Below are 18587 nucleotides of genomic sequence, written 5' to 3'. Positions count from 1 at the left end.
TACCCTAAATGAAGCCTGCACTTCACAGCACCATGCCCCAGTGCTGCAAACCGTTTTCCAGTGCACTTCAGCACTGTGCGGGAAGAGGCAGTAGAGGGTCAGAGAAGGAGCTCTGACCTCGAGAGTCAGGAGACGTGTGTTCTGGTGCTGGCTCTAACATAAAAGCTGTGTGAAAACAGCCAAGCCCCTTAAAGTGCACGGAGGAACAAGCCTCATCTCAACCTCGTGTTTCAGAGTCTCAGTTTCCTCTTATGGACAATAATACAGAGCATAGAGGTTAAAAGAATCAGCTTTGGAGTCAGGCTGCCCAGGTCTACTGTTCATTGTTAACCTGTGTTAAGTTATTTAACTTTCTGAAACCTCATTTTTAGTATCTATAAAATGTAGGTAACAGTACATACCCCATGAAGAACTATGTAAACAAAATGCCTAGTAATGGTGTGGGCTCTCCATAATGCTGAGAGAGCTGTCTTCTAAGATGCATTTGTTAACAATCTCCCTATCTGTAAAGATGACATATTATTAGTAAGCTTCTGATAAAGATGTATACCAGATCAGCTGAAATAATGTCAAGAACAAAGAAAATCACAATTTAGTTAGCCAAAAAAGTCAGAAGAATAAGAACAGCGAAGTGAAATACTGTGCCATATGAGATATACCTTGAACAGGGATCTCCCCATAGTTTGGTCTCTTATCTGACAGAGCCGTCAGGGGTTTGGATGTAGAGATTGGTCCACTTATGGAATGTCTCTGAAATCATAACATAAACAGCATCAAAGTTAGTATAAATCTAGAGCTGGAACTCAAAAAGTCAACACTGCAGAGAGGAATACTTAGTTATGAATCTCCATCATTCTTTCCATGTTGTTATAGTAAGACTAAAACACACACACACTTAATAGCATATAATGTGATCAATATACTATTTAAAAAATTCATACAGAAATATCCCCTGTGCCCCTTACTCAGTTTTCCCCAATGGTAACACTTACAGCATACTATCACAACCAGTACACGGACATTGTTTTGTTTAAAGAGAATTCTTAACTATTACACACCCGTCAGCGAAATGTGGACATGCTCCTACTACGAGAGCCCCAGTACAGCCTGTCATCTTAATTCAGCAGCACCACAATGGCTCTGCCACTGGCTTCCTCATCTCCGGATACACGCATCCCTCTGAGTGCAGCCACAAGTATGTGCCACAAATACTTCCTCTCAGTTCCTCAGCTTCATCTCCTGCCTTCTCTGTGTAATGCTCAAATACCACCAAACTATTCATTTCCAGACAGACCATGTGTTTACCGGCACTGTCCTTTCTGTCATGCTTATTTTCCCAGCTTTTCCTCCAGCCCTTTTTAATCTAGCGAACCTCTAACTACTCATTTCATATTCCTAGCAGAAGCGTGCGAGGTTCAGCCTCTTCACATCCTTACCAACACCTGAGACTGTCTTTCAGTTTTAGCCATCCTAAAGGGTACATAGCAGGATCTTACTGTGAATTTAATTTTTACTTCCCAGTGACTAATGATGTTGAAAATCTTTTCATGTGTTTACTGGCCATTTGTGTATCTTCTCTAAGGAAGGGGCTTTTAAAAAATCTTTTGTCACTATTTACTGGTTTGTCTTCAATCAAGAAGACAAAGATGTCTTCTTGGAATATAAGTGTTTTGACAGATAAATGTATTGTGATTATATTCTCCTGAGTCTGTAACTTATTTTTCATTTTCTTAATATCTCTCAGAAGTTTCAAATTTTGATGTCCAATTTATCAATTTTCTTTCATGGCTCCTTCTTTTTATGTCCTAAATAAGAAATCTTGGCCTTCCTGAAGATGAGGATGATTTTCTCTAATGTTTTCATCTACAAGTTTTGTAGTTTTAGCTTTCACATGTAGGTCCACAATCAATTTTAATTTTTATAAATGCCATGAGGTAACAGTTGTGGTTATTTTTCTCCCATATAAATTTTAGCTGTTCCAGAATCCTTTGTTGGAAAGGCTACCTCTCTCCCACTGAATTACCCTGGCACCTCTGCTGAAAATCAGCTGACCTATTTCTGGATTGTCTAATCCACTGATATAATGTCTACATTTAAACTTATGTCAGTAGGTGCAGCTGCTGGTACTCGGGCTATCTGTGGGATGGGGAGTTTATCAGCTTAATGAAGATTTCAAATAAACAAACAAACAAACTATGTCAGTACCACACTGTCTTGATTACTCGAAGTGCTGAAATCAGGTAGTATAAGTCCTCCAAATTTGTTTCCTTTTTTTTTAATCTCCCAGATGCTTTGGATATTCAGGGTCCTTTGAATTTTCACATAAATTTAAAATTATATTATCAATTTCTACAAAATAGCATGCAGGACTGTCACTGGGATCGTGCTGAATCTACAGAGCAACGAGAGGGACAGCTGTAAGACAATAACAATATTGAGTCTTCCGGTCCATGAATCTCTCTCTCCGTTTATTACTTCTTCAGTTTCTCTCAGCAATATTTTATACTTTCCATTATACAGATCTTGCACACTTTATTAAATGTATTGCTAAGTATTTCAATTTTCAATTGTTCAACTGGAGTGACTAGATCTAAGAGAGGGCAAGAGGAATCCTCAAGACAGAAGCTAATCTTTTATAACCTTACCTTGTGACATCTCACCCTCTTGCCATACTCTATTCATCGGAAGTGAGTCATGAAGTCCAGCCAACACTCAAGAGGAGCTGATTCCACAAGAGCGTGACTTCTGGGAGGTGAGAGTCACTAAGAAGCACTTCAGAGGCTGAGTACCCCAGTTACTTACGGATCTCCTTGGCTCTTTTGAGGGCAAGGCTAGCAGTGTTTACTCAAGAGCTGCAATGCAGTCCTACTTCAGGGTGTGGCCCTCAGGGGTCTCTAAGGAATGCTCCAAGTACTCCAAAATTTCTCCACAGTGGCCAGTGGGAACTCCAATGATTCCCTGCCCTGTGTGAACTATGGGAAGCGTTTACCTGACAGCTCCCCGGTGACTCTTCTTTCCTGGGAAACTGTTCTTACTCAGCCTTGTGGGGATTCACCCTGTGCCAGCGCAGACTGGCATTGAGGCAAAAACTCACAGGGATGCCTTTGCAGAGGCCCTTCCTCTGTGTAGCTCCCTCCTCCCAGGTCCTCTGCCCTGCAAATTCCAGCACTCTCAATCTCCCTGAACACGGATCTGTGTCTCCTCAGACCCAGCTGGTTCCCTCTTCCTGCCTCCATCTGGCTTCATCCCCCCTGCACCACCATCTGGAACCCCCCAACAGGAAAAGTGTGGGCCCGGCAGGACTTTTATTTAAGGACCACAGTCTCATACTGCCTGCTGTACATGTCTGAATATAATTGCTTCCTATAATTTGTACAGCTTTCGAGTTGCTTGGGGTGGCAGAGTAATCCAGCCTGTCACTCCCTCAGAGCCAGAAGTAGAATTCCCACTCAGGGAGTTTTGAAAAACTAACAATCCCAATCTTAGGCCCTATTCCCTAGAGATTCTCGTTCACTAGGATGAGGCCTGGGAATCTACGTGTTTAAAACCTCTCCACATGGTTTTTATGCACAATTAGATTTGAGAAGCACTATGCCAACCAAATACTAAAAAGCTACTGAATGTGGCTTGTAATTATTAACTTTTATCAAGTTATAGAGATGAGATTTTTCACCTCCTATCTTTACAAAGATTTACAAAGTCATGCTTTGAATATTAAACTTCAATTAACAAATATTACTTAAAGAAATTTCTCTTTTGAAGTTTGTATTTTGCATCTTGAGGTCAACAGAAAACGTTTGATTAACAGAGAGCATATAAAAAGCATTAAATCTACAGTGGGATTAGAATTCCCTTGCCCCTTCCTTGTAAATTAAGGGCATTAACACCTTCTATACACATGCAAATGCAGAGCCACTAATCTGCAACATTACAAATGCAGAAGGAGTGCACTTTTACTCGAAATTTCATACAGGAAAAAGTTAAAAAGTAAAAACAAAACAAAACACCAACAGATTCACTTGTAAAATACATGGCCAATAGTTAACAAAGTACAAAAGTGTCCATTCAAAAATAAAATGCTCCCAAATCCTATTCTAGTTTTTAGGAAGAGGTATGGCCAAGGCTACCCTGTATCAAAGGGTACTAGGTACTAGGTCTATGGCTGTTTTTCCTTTGGCTACTCTCTCTTATGTAGAAAAACTCCACTACAGCCACTCTTTCCAAAAGTGGCTGACCAACAAAGGCACAGTGAGAAGCCTCAGGAGCACTACGAGCAACAATAATCTCCCTTGCTTCTGGGTCTGCATTTCCACAGTGGCCAGGAAGAGCAACTTCAGAGACCTGTTTATGATGGATCAGCCATGCCCTTGTGCTAGACCGCTAAAAAACGGCCCACAATGAACCTTCTGCAGAACCCCCCAACTCTGAGTCTGGGCTTGCCTTACAACTTGGTTGAAGCTTGAGACACCGCACCATGTAGGGACCTGAGAGGAAAGATCACATGGAGAGAGTGGCCCAGCCATCCTTGCTGAGCCCAGGCCCCAGTGGCTAAGGGCAGCTGTAGGAGCGAGCCCACACAAAGTCAACAAAGAACTGCCTAGTCAATACACAAATGTGAAAAATCATACAACTGCTCTTTTAAACCACTAAGCTTTGAAGAGATTTTTTAGGTAGCAGACGCTGACACACACCAACTACATATGCTACTTAGAGAGATGGTCCCTGAAGCCACAATGCCCAGGTTCAAATCCCAGCCCCACCACTTCTTCATTATATGACCCTCAGCAAGTTGCTTAACCTTTCTGGTTAAACTTTCAGTTTCCACATGTGAAAATAGAGGGCCTCAGTTTCCACAAGTGAAAATTAGTACCTGATAACAGGGTGCTGTGAGGATTAAATGAATTCACATTATAAAGCATTTGGAATGGTGTAGAACACGTAGCAAGCGCTCAATACTTATTAGCTATCACTATTACTTTCAGAAGAGTAACACAATGGACATTTTCATAATTTATCTCAATTAAGGATATTTACATTATTTTACAACCCTAACTACATTCCTCACGAGGTAGCCGTTTGCCCCCCTAACATAAGCGTAAATGACTGTTAGAAGGACGGACTTTCAGATGCTGAGGCCCCCACAGCTTCTATGGTCACGGACACTTACCTGCATAGGCGAGACAGCTGCGGCAGGAGGGGTTTTCATAGGACTTGGACTCAAAGGCGTGCGAGGAATCGCAGCTGCAGTGGGGTTTGGTACTACAGAAACAAATAAACAAATACTGAATGCATCCCAGTAGAGTGGAAGCCTTCTTAACTGGTCTCCCTGAAGGATCCCCCAGACTACCCAGTGCTCGGGCTCCCCTAGAAGCTGTCCTGAGGCCTAAGCTCCATGGCGTGCTCACAGTCGTGCCTGGCAGGTGCTGCTTCTCCTGCCACCAGTGGATTGTCTGTTCCCCAGAGTAGTTGTGTTGATTCCCAACCTGGTTATGCCGGTCATTTCATTTTTGCCATTTCATTAACTTAGGTAGTTAAAGAGCTCCATGAGCCAATAAAATTCAAGTTCAAAAAACCCAAGAGGAGTATTTCTGTACCAGCATCAGGTGAGAAGCCTGGCCCAATGTGGATGTGCATTCAATGAAGGAACAATGGAAAACAAAAACAAACAAAAAACAAAGGAACACTGGGCTCCCATTCATCTTTTCTCATCTTCTCCTGTGGAATTATCACTTCACTTCGCAAGTACTTTCTTTTTCATTTAATGCATGGATGTGTAATTATTCACTCACGTGAGTCTCCCTCTTAGACTGAACTATTCAAAAGTCAGATCCATAATTTACTCACTTCCAGACACTTCGGCTTGACACAGGTGTTGGTAGAGGGTGCATAAAAAGTGGTTATTGGTTTGAAGCTAAATTAAAATCAAAATGGGACACAAAGATAAAATCAGGCACATCACCCAGTGGGAAAAGATGATTTTTATGCAACCAAGAACTTGTATTTAAATTGCTATTTTTAGATGTATTATTTTATTGAGATAAAATTCACATAATAGGGGCACCTGGCTGGCTCAGTCGGTAGAGCATGCTACTCTTGATCTCAGGGTTGTGAGTTCGAGCCCCGTGTTAAAATTAAAAAAAAAAATTTTTTTTAATTCACATAATAGGGGCACCTAAGGTAGCTCAGTGGTTAAGCGGCTGCCTTGGCTCAGGTCACGATCCCAGGGTCCTGGGATCCAGCCCGCATCTTGCTCCCTGCTTGATAGGCAGCCTGCTTCTTCCTCTCCACCACTTGTGCTCTCTCACTTGTGCTCTCTCGCACGGGTGAACACGCGCTCTCTCTCTCAAATAAATATATAAAATCTTTGAAAAAAACCTCAAGTAATAGAAAGTAATTTTAAAACGTATAGTTTAATGGTATTTAATACATTCACAATATTGTGCAGCCATCATCACCTCTACCTAGTTCCAAAATATCCCGGTATCTATTAAGCAATCACTCCCCATCATTCTCTTCCCCCGTCCCTGGCAGCCGCTAAACTCCTTTCTGTCTCTATGAACTTACCTATTCTCCATATTTCATATAAATGGAATCTTATAACCCTCAGCCTTTTGTGTCTGGCTGCTTTCACTTAGCATGTTTTCCACATGGTAATATATATTAGTACTTCTTTCATTCCTTCCTATGGCGGAATAATATTCCATCAGTTGGATAGACCACATTCTGTTTATCTATTCATCAGTTGATGGACAGCTGCGTTGTTTCCATGGTCTGGCTACTGTGAATAGTGCTACTATGAACACTGATGTACAACTATTTGAATACTTGTGTTAACTTCTTTTGCGTATATACTTAAGCAGTGTTAACTACAGAGTCATTTAGACATATCTCAATGTAAAATATTGTTTTTTTTTAAAAAGATCAGTATAGAAGCAGATTTATCTTTTTGCATTAGAATCCATTTCATTAAGATTTTTTTTTTTGTTTAGGGGCGCCTGGGTGGCTCACTCATTAAGCGCCTGCCTTCGGCTCAGGGCGTGATCCCAGAGTCCTGGGATCGAGCCCCACATCAGGCTCCTCCGCTGGGAGCCTGCTTCTTCCTCTCCCACTCCCCCTGCTTGTGTTCCCTCTCTCGCTGGCTGTCTCTATCTCAAATAAATAAATAAAATCTTAAAAAAAAAAAAAAAGAGTGGGAGAGGAAGTGGGAGTGGGAGAGGGAGAGGAAGAAGCAGGCTCCCAGCGGAGGAGCCTGATGTGGGGCTCGATCCCAGGACTCTGGGATCACGCCCTGAGCCGAAGGCAGATGCTTAACGAGTGAGCCACCCAGGCGCCCCTATTTCATCAAGATTTTGAATAACTGCATGACTTTAATTTAGTATAGACAATTCATTATCATTTCATTTTAGAAGTACAGATTTTTATAAGTCTTTCCTTCATCTTAGCCCATCATATTACCCAGAGGTAGCCACTAACAATAGTTCCAAGTCCATCATTCTTGCACTTTTATTGCAAAAATCTATGTACTTAAAAAAACAAAATGAGATCACACTATATAATACTGGTCTGCAACTTACTATAAAGGATTGCAGGCATATTTTAACATCAGTACTTTGAGATTTACCTCATTCTTATTAAAAAATGCATAGTAGTCTACTGTACTAATGGGTCATAATTGACTTAATCCTTTTAATGGGCACTTAAGCAATTTCCAGGTTATCCATTTTTTTCAAACAATCCTACACTGAAAACTTTGTGTGTATATCTGTATCTATAGCTACATATATTTATAAGCTTATGCCAGTATTACGTATAAGAACTTCAGAGTTTATGAATGTGGCATTTTAAATTGGAAGGTACTGTCCTCTAAAATATCTGTACCAACAGTGTGAGTATGTAAGTGACTTTTGCTCTGATTTTAAGTCATAAAACTAATTTGCGTATAGTCATAGAAACTACTATTATTAGAGTGAATTAGAATAAAGTTTATCATGAAGTTTAAAGATTTTAGAAGAAAATATAAGTTTTAAGTCACATTACATTCAGTTATTTTTGTTGTTGTTTTTAAGATTTATTTATTTGAGAGAGAGAGAGTGGCTGAGTGGGTGGGGGAGCAGAGAGAGAGAGTCTTAAGCCAACTCCGCAATGAGGGCGAAGCCCAACCCAGGGCTTGATCTCACAACTCTGAGATGATGACATGAGCCAAAACCAAGAGCTGGATGCTTAACTGACTGCGTCACCCAGTGTTTTTTTAAGATTTTTTTAAAAATTTTTTAAAAAAGATTTTATTTATTTGAGAGAGAGATCACAGAGGGAGAGGGAGATGCAGACTTGCCGTTGAGTGGAGAGCCTGATGTGGGGCTTGATCCCAGGACCCTGGGATCATGACCGGAGCAGAAGACAGATGCTTAACTGACTGAGCCACCCAGGCTCCCCAAGATTTTATTTTTTTAAGTAATTTCTACACCCAATGTGGGGCTCAGACTCCCAACCCCAGGATTAAGAGTCATATGCTCTACAAACTGAGCCAGACGGGCACCCCCATTTAGGTTTGTGGGGTTTTTTTTAACTACATCCCTTTCCCTTTCCCAGATTGAGGGGGTTAGAGATGAAAAGGAGCCAGTCATTTGAAGGTGGGAAGAGTGAGCTTCCAGGTACAGAAGAGCCTGTGCGATATGGAGCCTGGCCTGCTTTGGGACCTGCAGTCCAGTGTGGCAGCAGTATAGAGGGCCGAGGAAGAGTGATTCAACTGAGGTAAGAGGAAGGCAGGGTCAGACCATGTAGGCAATGGGATGTGAATATCACTGTAACTATAATAAAGCAATTAAAGGAGTTAAGCAAGAAAAGATCTTTCTGTCAAAATGAAATAGAGAAACTGATTAGGAGGTCACTGAAATTAGAAGCTGATGGTGGCTTGTACTGGCAGTTGATTGTATACCAGAGATGGAGAGAAGTAGACAGAGCAAAGATGCGCATACTGGAGGCTGGATCCACATGACTTGCTAATGGATTAGATGTGGAAGTGAGAAAGAAGAAGTATTTAAGGAAGAAGGAGGATTCCTGGATTTCTGGCTTAAGTAACTGGGTAGAATGGTGCTGCCACTTACACAGGGGAAAGCCTGAAGCTTAGGGGCAAGAGTGCAGTTTTGGACATAGAATGTCTAGGAGATACCGGAGTGTCAATGTCAGGGAGGCCCTTGGATTTATGGACCTACAGGAGTTCAGAGGAAGGGAAAGGGCTGAATTCATACATCTGGAGGTTTTTAGGCATAGAGAAGACACTCAGAGGCCCAGGACTATGTGAAGACACATTTCTGCCAGAGGCAAGGCACCAAGTCTGAGACCAAGATCTCTGAAGCTAAAGAAATCCCAAGTCTCCTGCTAAAATTCACCTGAAAGTTAAGACTAACTCATTAATATTACATGAAATTGGATGAGGCTCAGAGAGTAAGACGGTAAAAAGAATATCAAACCACCAGAGAACAAATGGTAAGTGAATGATGACTGCCTGCCCTTGGCACAGGATATAAGAAATTACCTTGTGATGCACTGTCGAAGGACTTGATGAGGGTTTTCACCGTAGGGGTTGGCTCAGAGGAAGTTGAAGACCTTCTACTCAGTCCCATCCCTTGCCTTAAGGCTGCCAGGTCTCTCTCAACAGCATTCATATAGTTGTACACCCGACCTCGCTCCTCCTCTTGCCTGAAAATTAAAGCGAAATCTGGCATTTTTATACACATACTAGCAAATACACCTTTTTGCCTCCCTACTGAAAAGCATTAAAAAGTATCACTTTTAAAAAAGACAGTATCATGGGGTGCCTGGGTGGCTCAGTCATTAGGTATCTGCTTTCGGCTCAGGGCGTGATTCCGGGGTCCTGGGATTGAGCCCCGCATCGGGCTCCCTGCTCCGCTGGGAGCCTGCTTCTTCCTCTCCCACTCCCCCTTCTTGTGTTCCCTCTCTCACTGGCAGTCTCTCTCTCTCTGTCAAATGAATTAAAAAAATAAAATAAAAAAACCTAAAAAAAAAAAGAATAAGAACTTTCTTTAAAAAAAAATAAAAATAGGGGCGCCTGGGTGGCACAGCGGTTGGGCGTCTGCCTTCGGCTCAGGGCGTGATCCCGGCGTTATGGGATCGAGCCCCACATCAGGCTCTTCTGCTATGAGCCTGCTTCTTCCTCTCCCACTCCCCCTGCTTGTGTTCCCTCTCTCTCTGGCTGTCTCTATCCTGTCGAACAAATAAATAAAATCTTTAAAAAAATAAAAAAAATAAAAATAAATAAAAATAAAAAAGACAATTATCAGTGGAGCTGAGTAAATTACCTAGTCTAATATTCTCATTTGTTTGGTAAATTCCAGGAAATGATATTAATGTTTTTATATCAGGTTGTACTAAATAAGTTTAAAAGTAACCATCAGAATCCATTTTCATCTGAGTAAGTATAAGGTGAGGACATCAGTAATCAATTAGCAGTAAAATGGAAAGTGGACTGGCCAAAAAGAACCTCACTCAGAACTGGGACCTTGAGGTTCTGTCCTGCTTTGAGGAGTCTGGGAATTCACCAGTACATATGGGTTATCTATACTGGCCCTATCTAATATGCCATGTGCAGACATGGAAATACAAAAGAAATGAAATCAAAGCTCATATTCTTTAAAACAAACCCTCTATAGTCTCCAAATAGAATTTCTACAAAGGAAAAACAAAAACCAAAACAAAACGTGGGCCCTATTTGTAACATGAGTCTCTGAGATGCTCAGTGTGATGGATCATGAGTCATCTAAAAAAAAAATCAATTACATTTTATTTCTGGCTAGCTCCAATTCACTGAGCTGACTAACACAGAAGTTTTCATCTGGAACGAGATTTGAGTTGCAGAGTTTATACATGTCATATAACCATCAAATAAGTTTATAGGTGGACAAAAACTAAGTCAGTCCTTGGAAAAATTTGGTAGCTTTTTGGCTCTTCCGACAGTTTTTTCCCTCCAGATGTACCACAGTGTCTCATGCTCAGAAGTTTTTTGTGTTTTGTTTTGTTTTTAAGATTTTATTTATTTATTTGAGAGAGAGAGAGTACAAGCCGGGGAGAGAGGCAGAGGGAGAGGGAGCAGCAGACTCCCCGCTGAGCAGGGAGCCTGATGTGGGACTCGATCCCAGGACCCTGAGATCATGACCCAAGCCAAAGGCAGATGCTTAACCAACTGAGCCACCCAGGCGCCCCATTCTGCTCAGAAGTTTTTTTTTTCTTTTTTAAAGATTTTATTTATTTATTTGACAGAGAGAGACCGCCAGCGAGAGAGGGAACACAAGCAGGAGGAGTGGGAAAGGAAGAAGCAGGCTCTCAGGGGAGAAGCCTGATGTGGGGCTCGATCCCAGAATGCTGGGATCACGCCCTGAGCTGAAGGCAGACGCTTAACGACTGTGCCACCCAGGCGCCCCTCTGCTCAGAAGTTTTAACAAAGAATCTATAACAGTGATTATCAAACCTTTTGGTCTTGGAACCCCTTTCCACTCTTTTTTTTCTTTTTTTAAGACTTATTTATTTGAGAGAGAGCAAGCAAGAGATAGAGCATGAACAAGGGCAGAGGGAGAGGGAGAAGCAGAGACCCTGCTGAGCAGGGAGACCAAAGCGGGGCTCGATCCCAGGACCCTGGGACCATCACCGGAGCTGAAGGCAGACTTAACTGACTGAGCCACCCAGAATCCCCCCCTTTCCACTCTTAAAAATTACTGAAGATCCCAAAGAGCTTTTCTTTGTGTGGCTTATATCTACTGACATTTATCATAATGGAAATTTAAACTAAGACATATTTAAAATACTTAATTCATTTAAAAATAAAAAAAATAAACCCAGGACTTATCAATACAATATTTTTATGAAAAACAACTATTTTCCAAAGGGGGAGGGGGAGGGGGAGGAGAGGGAGGAGGAAGAGGAAGAAAAAGAAGAATAGCAGCATTTTTACATTTCTGCATATCTCTTTGATATCTGGATTAACAGAATACTGTAAGATTCTCATTTCTTCTTCTGTATTCAATCTACTGTGAGATAAAAACAAGAACAGGGCTCACAGGTATATAGTGGCTGAAAAAGAAAAGATTATTTTGATGATATTAAAATAGATAATTGTGGCTTTTTAGACAACCAAGGCTGTTTTTCCTTGTAGTAAGTGGTAGTTACCTAAAAGTTTGTTGCAATGTTGAATCTGAAACCATGTAAATAAACTTTTCCTTCTCTGTCCATTAAAATTCCTCTAGTCTATCTTACACTTTAAATGGACCTTTTACCCATATGTGACTGCATTGGTCATACAGAAAATATTGGTTCACTGAGTTACACGAATTTTCCAAATGTTGACATCTGTCATTATAGGATTTATTATTTAAAAGTCACATTTGTTGGGGCGCCTGGGTGGCACAGCCGTTAAGCGTCTGCCTTCGGCTCAGGGCGTGATCCCGGCGTTCTGGGATCGAGCCCCACATCAGGCTCCTCTGCTGGGAGCCTGCTTCTTCCTCTCCCACTCCCCCTGCTTGTGTTCCCTCTCTCGCTGGCTGTCTCTCTCTCTGTCGAATAAATAAATAAAATCTTTAAAAAAAAAAAAAAGTCACATTTGTTAATATCACCAATGATCTCATCAGGAAACTGTTTAAATATGGGAAGCTGCCAAGCTTGTGATGGCAGATAGAAGTTTTCTAAAATCCTAACACTGACACGAAAGCCCCCATTTTTTTTTTAAAGATTTTATTTATTTATTCGACAGAGATAGAGACAGCCAGCGAGAGAGGGAACACAAGCAGGGGGAGTGGGAGAGGAAGAAGCAGGCTCATAGCGGAGGAGCCTGATGTGGGGCTGGATCCCATAATGCCGGGATCACGCCCTGAGCCAAAGGCAGACGCTTAACCGCTGTGCCACCCAGGCACCCCACGAAAGCCCCCATTTTAGCACCAGCAACAAATAGTCAGTTGTTCTCCTTGAAGTGACAGTGATAGTCTTTCTTAATTCATTTTCAAGGAATATCCACTAAATACCAAAGTCTGAATATCTATAGTTTGTTTTAGCTTGAGCTGTCTTCTGACTAACAATCACAGAGCACTTCCGTTGAGACAACCTCATACTCGGGTATACAGCAGATACAGAGGAAGTGCTCTATGTATACTTCCCATGCATCACACGGAATGTTAAGCAGAGTATATACTCAAGGACTGAGATTTAGTAAAATTAATACACTGCTTCATTGAGGACGTCTTTAGGACCTGACGCAATAATTCCTCAAGAGCAGCATTTCAGTCACTCAGGTTAACTTTAGAATGAAACATTTCTGGGGCACCTGGGTGGTGCAGTCGGTTTAGCATCCAACTCAGGTTGTGATCTCGGGGTCCTGAGATCTAGCTCCCTGTTGGGCTCCCGTGCTCAGCACAGAGTCTACTTGAGATTCTTCCTCCCTCTCCTTTCGCCCCTCTCCATCGAGCGAGCACTGTCTTTCTCCCAAATAATTAAATAAATCTTAAAAAAAAAAAAAAAAGAAAGAAACATTTCTGATACACCATTCCTTTAAGAGTACACAGAAAAATGGTAATATAATATGAGTCTTACACCAAGTGGAGAAACAATAATCTTCACTTCATTCCACGTTCTGCTTAAGGAAGCCAAAAAAAAAAAAAAATGGTTTAGTAATACTTTTTTCTGGGCCATACACTAGAGCTAGGCAACAATAAAACAAGATAGCTTTTCAAGGACTTCCTGTTTTGTTTTGTTTTGGTTTTGGTTTATTTTGTTTTAAGTAGGCTCCACGACCAGCATGGAGCCCAACAAGAGGCTTGAACTCACAACCCTGAGATCAAGACCTGAGCTGAGATCAAGATTCGGATGCCTAACCAACTGAGTTACCCAGGTACCCCATAAATATTTCTCTAAATTTTTTCCTATGTCTACCTAATAATTAGTTAAAGTACTGAATAATCAGATACTTTTTTAATAAAGTAAACTCTATGCCCAACTTGGGGCTCAAACTCATGACCCCAAGATCGAGTCATCTGCTCTACTGACTGAGCCAGCCAGGTACTCCTGGCTAATGAAATTCTTAATAATAACCTCAAACATAAAAACTACTCCCCTCTACTCATTAGATGGAATCTCACTGAGGAACTCAGAGCACATCACAAATGGCATCTCATCTAATACTTTGTATTGGTTTCCAATAATCTCTATGTTAATGGGAAAAAATACTACTATGGAGATTCAGGTGGTTATAAGTAAGTGAAAACTCAAGTGATGGAGAAAAACTCACTTCGCATTCCTTACTTGCATCTCTAATAATATTAGTTATTAAAGTAGGGGCACCTGGGTGGCTCAGTCAGTTAATAAGCATCTGCCTTCGGCTCAGGTCATGATTCCACGGTCCTGGGGTCAAGCCCCTCATTGGGCTCCCTCCTCAGCCAGAAGTCTGCTTCTCCCTCTCACTCTCCCTCTGTGCTTTCCCTCTCCTTCTCTCAAACAAATACGTAAAATCTTAAAAAAAATAAAGTATACTCATCACTGCCCTGGCCACTGTGCAGGCAGATCTCCTTTAAGCCTTACAGCAACACCGTAAAGCAGGTAGTACTGACTCCATCTTAAAGACAAGCAAACTGAGGCTTGGGGAAGTTAAGGGCCCTGACCAAGATCACATAGCTAGTAAGAAGCAGAACTGGAGTCAAGTCTGTCTGCCTCCACGGTACACATCCTTAATCAGAGGCATTAATCCAAAGAAAAGTAATAGGGCTGAAGTGTGGAGATACAGGAAAGGAGAGAAGAAGAAGATACCTTGTGCCAGGGACCATTCTGGCCCCTCCAGAGCTGTTAACCGCGGACACGGACAACAACTCTGAGAGATCATATAGACTGTGCTATTTTACAGGTGTCATAAAATGAGGCCAGAAAAGTTGAGTAACTTCCACTAGGGTCCACACTCATTCTTTCCATAATACCACATCACAAAAGTGGGATTTAAGTGCTCTCTTAAAACATAAGTGCACAACTGGTTTCTCAAAACATACTTGCGTGACTTTATTTCCTCCAATTCTTTTGTGAGTTTCTCATTTTTTTCTTGAGCCTCATGTAATCGGCGCTTCAGATCACCAATCTCCTCTTGGGCTTCAGATTTGATGTCATTCGCAATGACCACGGCAGTCTGGAGATCAGCTTGAAACTGCCGCCATTCCGCGGATTCTTCCTACGTGAAAAAACTACAGTTTTATTTCCAAAAGAGAGCAATAAAAACTTACTTAAGGGGCGCCTGGGTGGCGCAGTCGTTAAGCGTCTGCCTTCGGCTCAGGGCGTGATCCCAGAGTTCTGGGATCGAGCCCCACATCAGGCTCCTCCGCTGGGAGCCTGCTTCTTCCTCTCCCACTCCCCCTGCTTGTGTTCCCTCTCTCGCTGGCTGTCAAATAAATAATAAATAAAATCTTTGAAAAAATAAAAATAAAACCTTACTTAAAAATAATAAAATGTGTTTAGGACTGGACTGTAATGCACTGTCCCAAAGGATGATTAGTTTCTTTTAAGTCTCAGAGAATTGCTATTATCATTTCTAACAGGTAAAAGGTAACACAATTATTAGTAGTGAACTTGTTCTTAATGGGGAAAAGACTTTCTAGCTGTTCTGTCTGCTGAGGCAGCAAGTACCAGAGTGCTCGATCAATATTAATGACAATAATGTCAAGTTTCCCTTCCTTATGCAAGTTTATAAGTCTTATGAAAATAAACACATCGTTCGAAATTTATAGCACTTTACCTCTGTGAAGTAGATAATGGTGTGTGAACCATACTGAAAGATTTTACAGTGAAAAACTATAAATATCTTGACATCAAAAACTAACAGGAAAAAAAAAATCAAAAGTCAAGGAAAAGGAAGAGGAAGCCCAAAGAAAAACACTAAACTCAAACTAGTCAGACAAAATCATACAAAGACAGGAGCTAAGGAACTGTACCGTCCACTGCTTCCCACAGCCATGGAGGATGCGGGTGTGGCTGGGTGGGCAAGCCTCCCCAGGGCATCACCTCCACCATAGCCACAGCTGTCCAGTCCCGGGCCCAGCATCCACCACCCCAAAGCGATTTTCTGACACTAGGAATACAGCCTGAATAACTGAGGCATGACTCAAACTATGAGATGAGCTCCCCCAGCTCTGCAGCAGAGTGGCACTGCTGCCAGCAAGCTGATCAAATCCCCAGAAGATAGAAAACCCAGATGAAAACAGCTTGGCTTGGGACACTTTCTAAGCAAGAGCGAATAATTCTTCTTTCCAAAATCTAACACTTGCTTTTTCCTAAATCCATCTTTTTAAAATTACCGCTCACAAATTACTAGTAGACTCTTCTCTCCAGAATCTAACACTAATCCCAACTTGAAATGATGGCATTTGCTTTCTGCCCAAAGCCCAGTAGGATCAGTATTTTAACTGTATCTGAAGCTTAAGATGAATGCTAACACGGTCAAGACTACACTGTATTCAACTTCAGAAACCTAGGCATTCTAATGAGATAACAAATGAGGATTTATCCTACCCGAAGTCTCCTGTGGAGTGTCTTGATTTCTCTTTCCATGTCATGTTTTTGGTCCTGGAGTTTTTTAACCGTATCTGAAAAGAGCACAGAAGTTTAAATATTTATTCTTAAAGCTGTGTTCCAAGGAATAATATAAAGGCAGGTATTTAAATATGACATTCAAAAAAAAAAGGTCATTCTGCCCAAAGACTTTTATTTTTAATACAAAACTTTGAAAAAAATGTTCAATCTAAGTATTAACCAATATTACTTTCTAAGGAAAATATCAAGTTTAAATCACAATTTCTGGATTGCTTCCTTCCTCAGTGTCTTAATTCTGAAACAAAAAGTTAAGTAAAATCAATTGTTAAAAACACACACATTGTTGGCTCATAACCAATCAAAATAACACTAAGTACTATTAAAGTGTGAACTTTTAAGCAAAAAGGTTATTAAACTAAATTCTCTATGAAAGCATAACTTATTTTACACACTGGAATAAATTCCAGAAAAGTGGTGAATTAGCAAAATTTTCACAAACTTAATTACCCTGGGAAGTTGCTACTTACGTTAATTCTGTGAAAAGTCTTTTTATGAAATAAGTGATATATTCATAAAATAAATCAATACTCCTCAAATTATTTCTTACATAATATGAATTTTCCTCAAATAATTCCATTTCCACTGTAAACATTTCACGAGTACCACTAATATGCAAAGTACCATTATAGATAGTGTGGGGATGCAAGCATGAAGGCACAGTCAAGCCCAGTGCCCCGGAACCAGAAATGTACAGAAAGTCACATTCTATTTGGAAGTTCTGCTCAAAAGTCCATGCTTAAGGGGCGCCTGGGTGGTGCAGTCGTTAAGCGTCTGCCTTCGGCTCAGGGTGTGATCCCGGCATTACGGGATCGAGCCCCACATCGGGCTCCTCCGCTGAGAGCCTGCTTCTTCCTCTCCCACTCCCCCTGCTTGTGTTCCCTCTCTCGCTGGCTGTCTCCGTCAAATAAATAAATAAAATCTTAAAAAAAAAAAAAAAAGTCCATGCTTAAGAGGAAAAGCCTTAGGAGGTGCCCAATGGTAACTGCCACCCAGTAAATCTATCACAGTTGGTTACTCTTGACAGTTCAGGGACTGAGCACTTTTTCATGGCTTAAGCACCAGAAAAGGCACTGACACCTGGTGACAAATTCTCTGACTTTACCTGCCACTCCCCACTCCAGGAGGGCCCTATCCTTTCTGTGTTCCAACCCTGTGACTGTTGCTGCCAACACTGTTACACTTCTTTACACATCTGTCTCTGCCACTAGACTGAAAACACTTGAAAGTCAGGAGCTATGGGCTGACTTCACAGCTCTAACACCTGGCACATGGTAGGGCTGTAAAACAGAATAAATGTATAAATATGCAGGCTAATGGAGGGAGCAAGAGAAAACAATACTAAAATTAGAACCTAGGATTTTTAAAAATATTCCATTGACAGAACTGAACTCTTTATTATCAGGGACATCATCACTATAGACATTGGTGTTTCTGAGTAAACATTCCCTCCTGTTCTTTACACTTACTTAGTAGTAGGAACCTAGGAATAGTGAACACCCGCGTGAGGTATCACATGTTACCAAAAAATTGTCCTTAAGGGGCCCCTGGCTGGCTGTCAGTGGAGCGTGTGACTCTTGATCTTGGGGTTGAGGACTCAAGCCCTATGTTGGGTGTAGAGATCACTCAAAACAAATTCTTTAAAAAAAATCCTGGGGCATTTGGCTGGCTCAGTTGGTAGAGCAAGCAACTCTTGATCTCAGGATTGTGGGTTCGAGCCCCATGTTGGGTTTAAGATTTCTTAAAAATAAAATCTTTTCCAAAAAAAATATTCCTGGGCCACCTGGGTGCCTCAGTCGGTTGAGCAACTTCAGCTCAGGTCATGATCTCAGGGTCATGAGATGGAGCCCCAGTTGCTCCACACTCAGCAGTGAGTCTGCTTCTTTCCCTCTCCCTTTGCCCCTCCCCCAACTCACACCCTCTCTCACCCACCCTCTCAAATAAACAAAGCTTAAAAAAATCTT

The 18587-nt window shown here is 41.4% G+C and overlaps 1 protein-coding gene across 1 annotated transcript in view; it reads right to left on the bottom strand.

Annotated features, from left to right (window-relative positions):
- SPECC1L (sperm antigen with calponin homology and coiled-coil domains 1 like) overlaps positions 1–18587 on the bottom strand; it is a 122720-nt gene that overhangs the window by 47964 nt on the left and 56169 nt on the right. Inside the window, exons 6-10 of the mRNA XM_040619485.1 lie at positions 16546–16619; positions 15036–15211; positions 9536–9699; positions 5168–5259; positions 660–750 (exon numbers count right to left, since the gene is read on the bottom strand). Coding sequence (XP_040475419.1) covers positions 660–750; positions 5168–5259; positions 9536–9699; positions 15036–15211; positions 16546–16619 — 597 coding nt within the window. The remainder of the gene's footprint in view (positions 1–659; positions 751–5167; positions 5260–9535; positions 9700–15035; positions 15212–16545; positions 16620–18587) is intronic.

Source organism: Ursus maritimus, unplaced genomic scaffold, assembly GCF_017311325.1.
Source record: "Ursus maritimus isolate PB19 unplaced genomic scaffold, ASM1731132v1 scaffold_33, whole genome shotgun sequence".
Lineage (NCBI taxonomy): Eukaryota > Metazoa > Chordata > Mammalia > Carnivora > Ursidae > Ursus > Ursus maritimus.
This window is presented reverse-complemented; position numbering and strand designations above follow the sequence as displayed.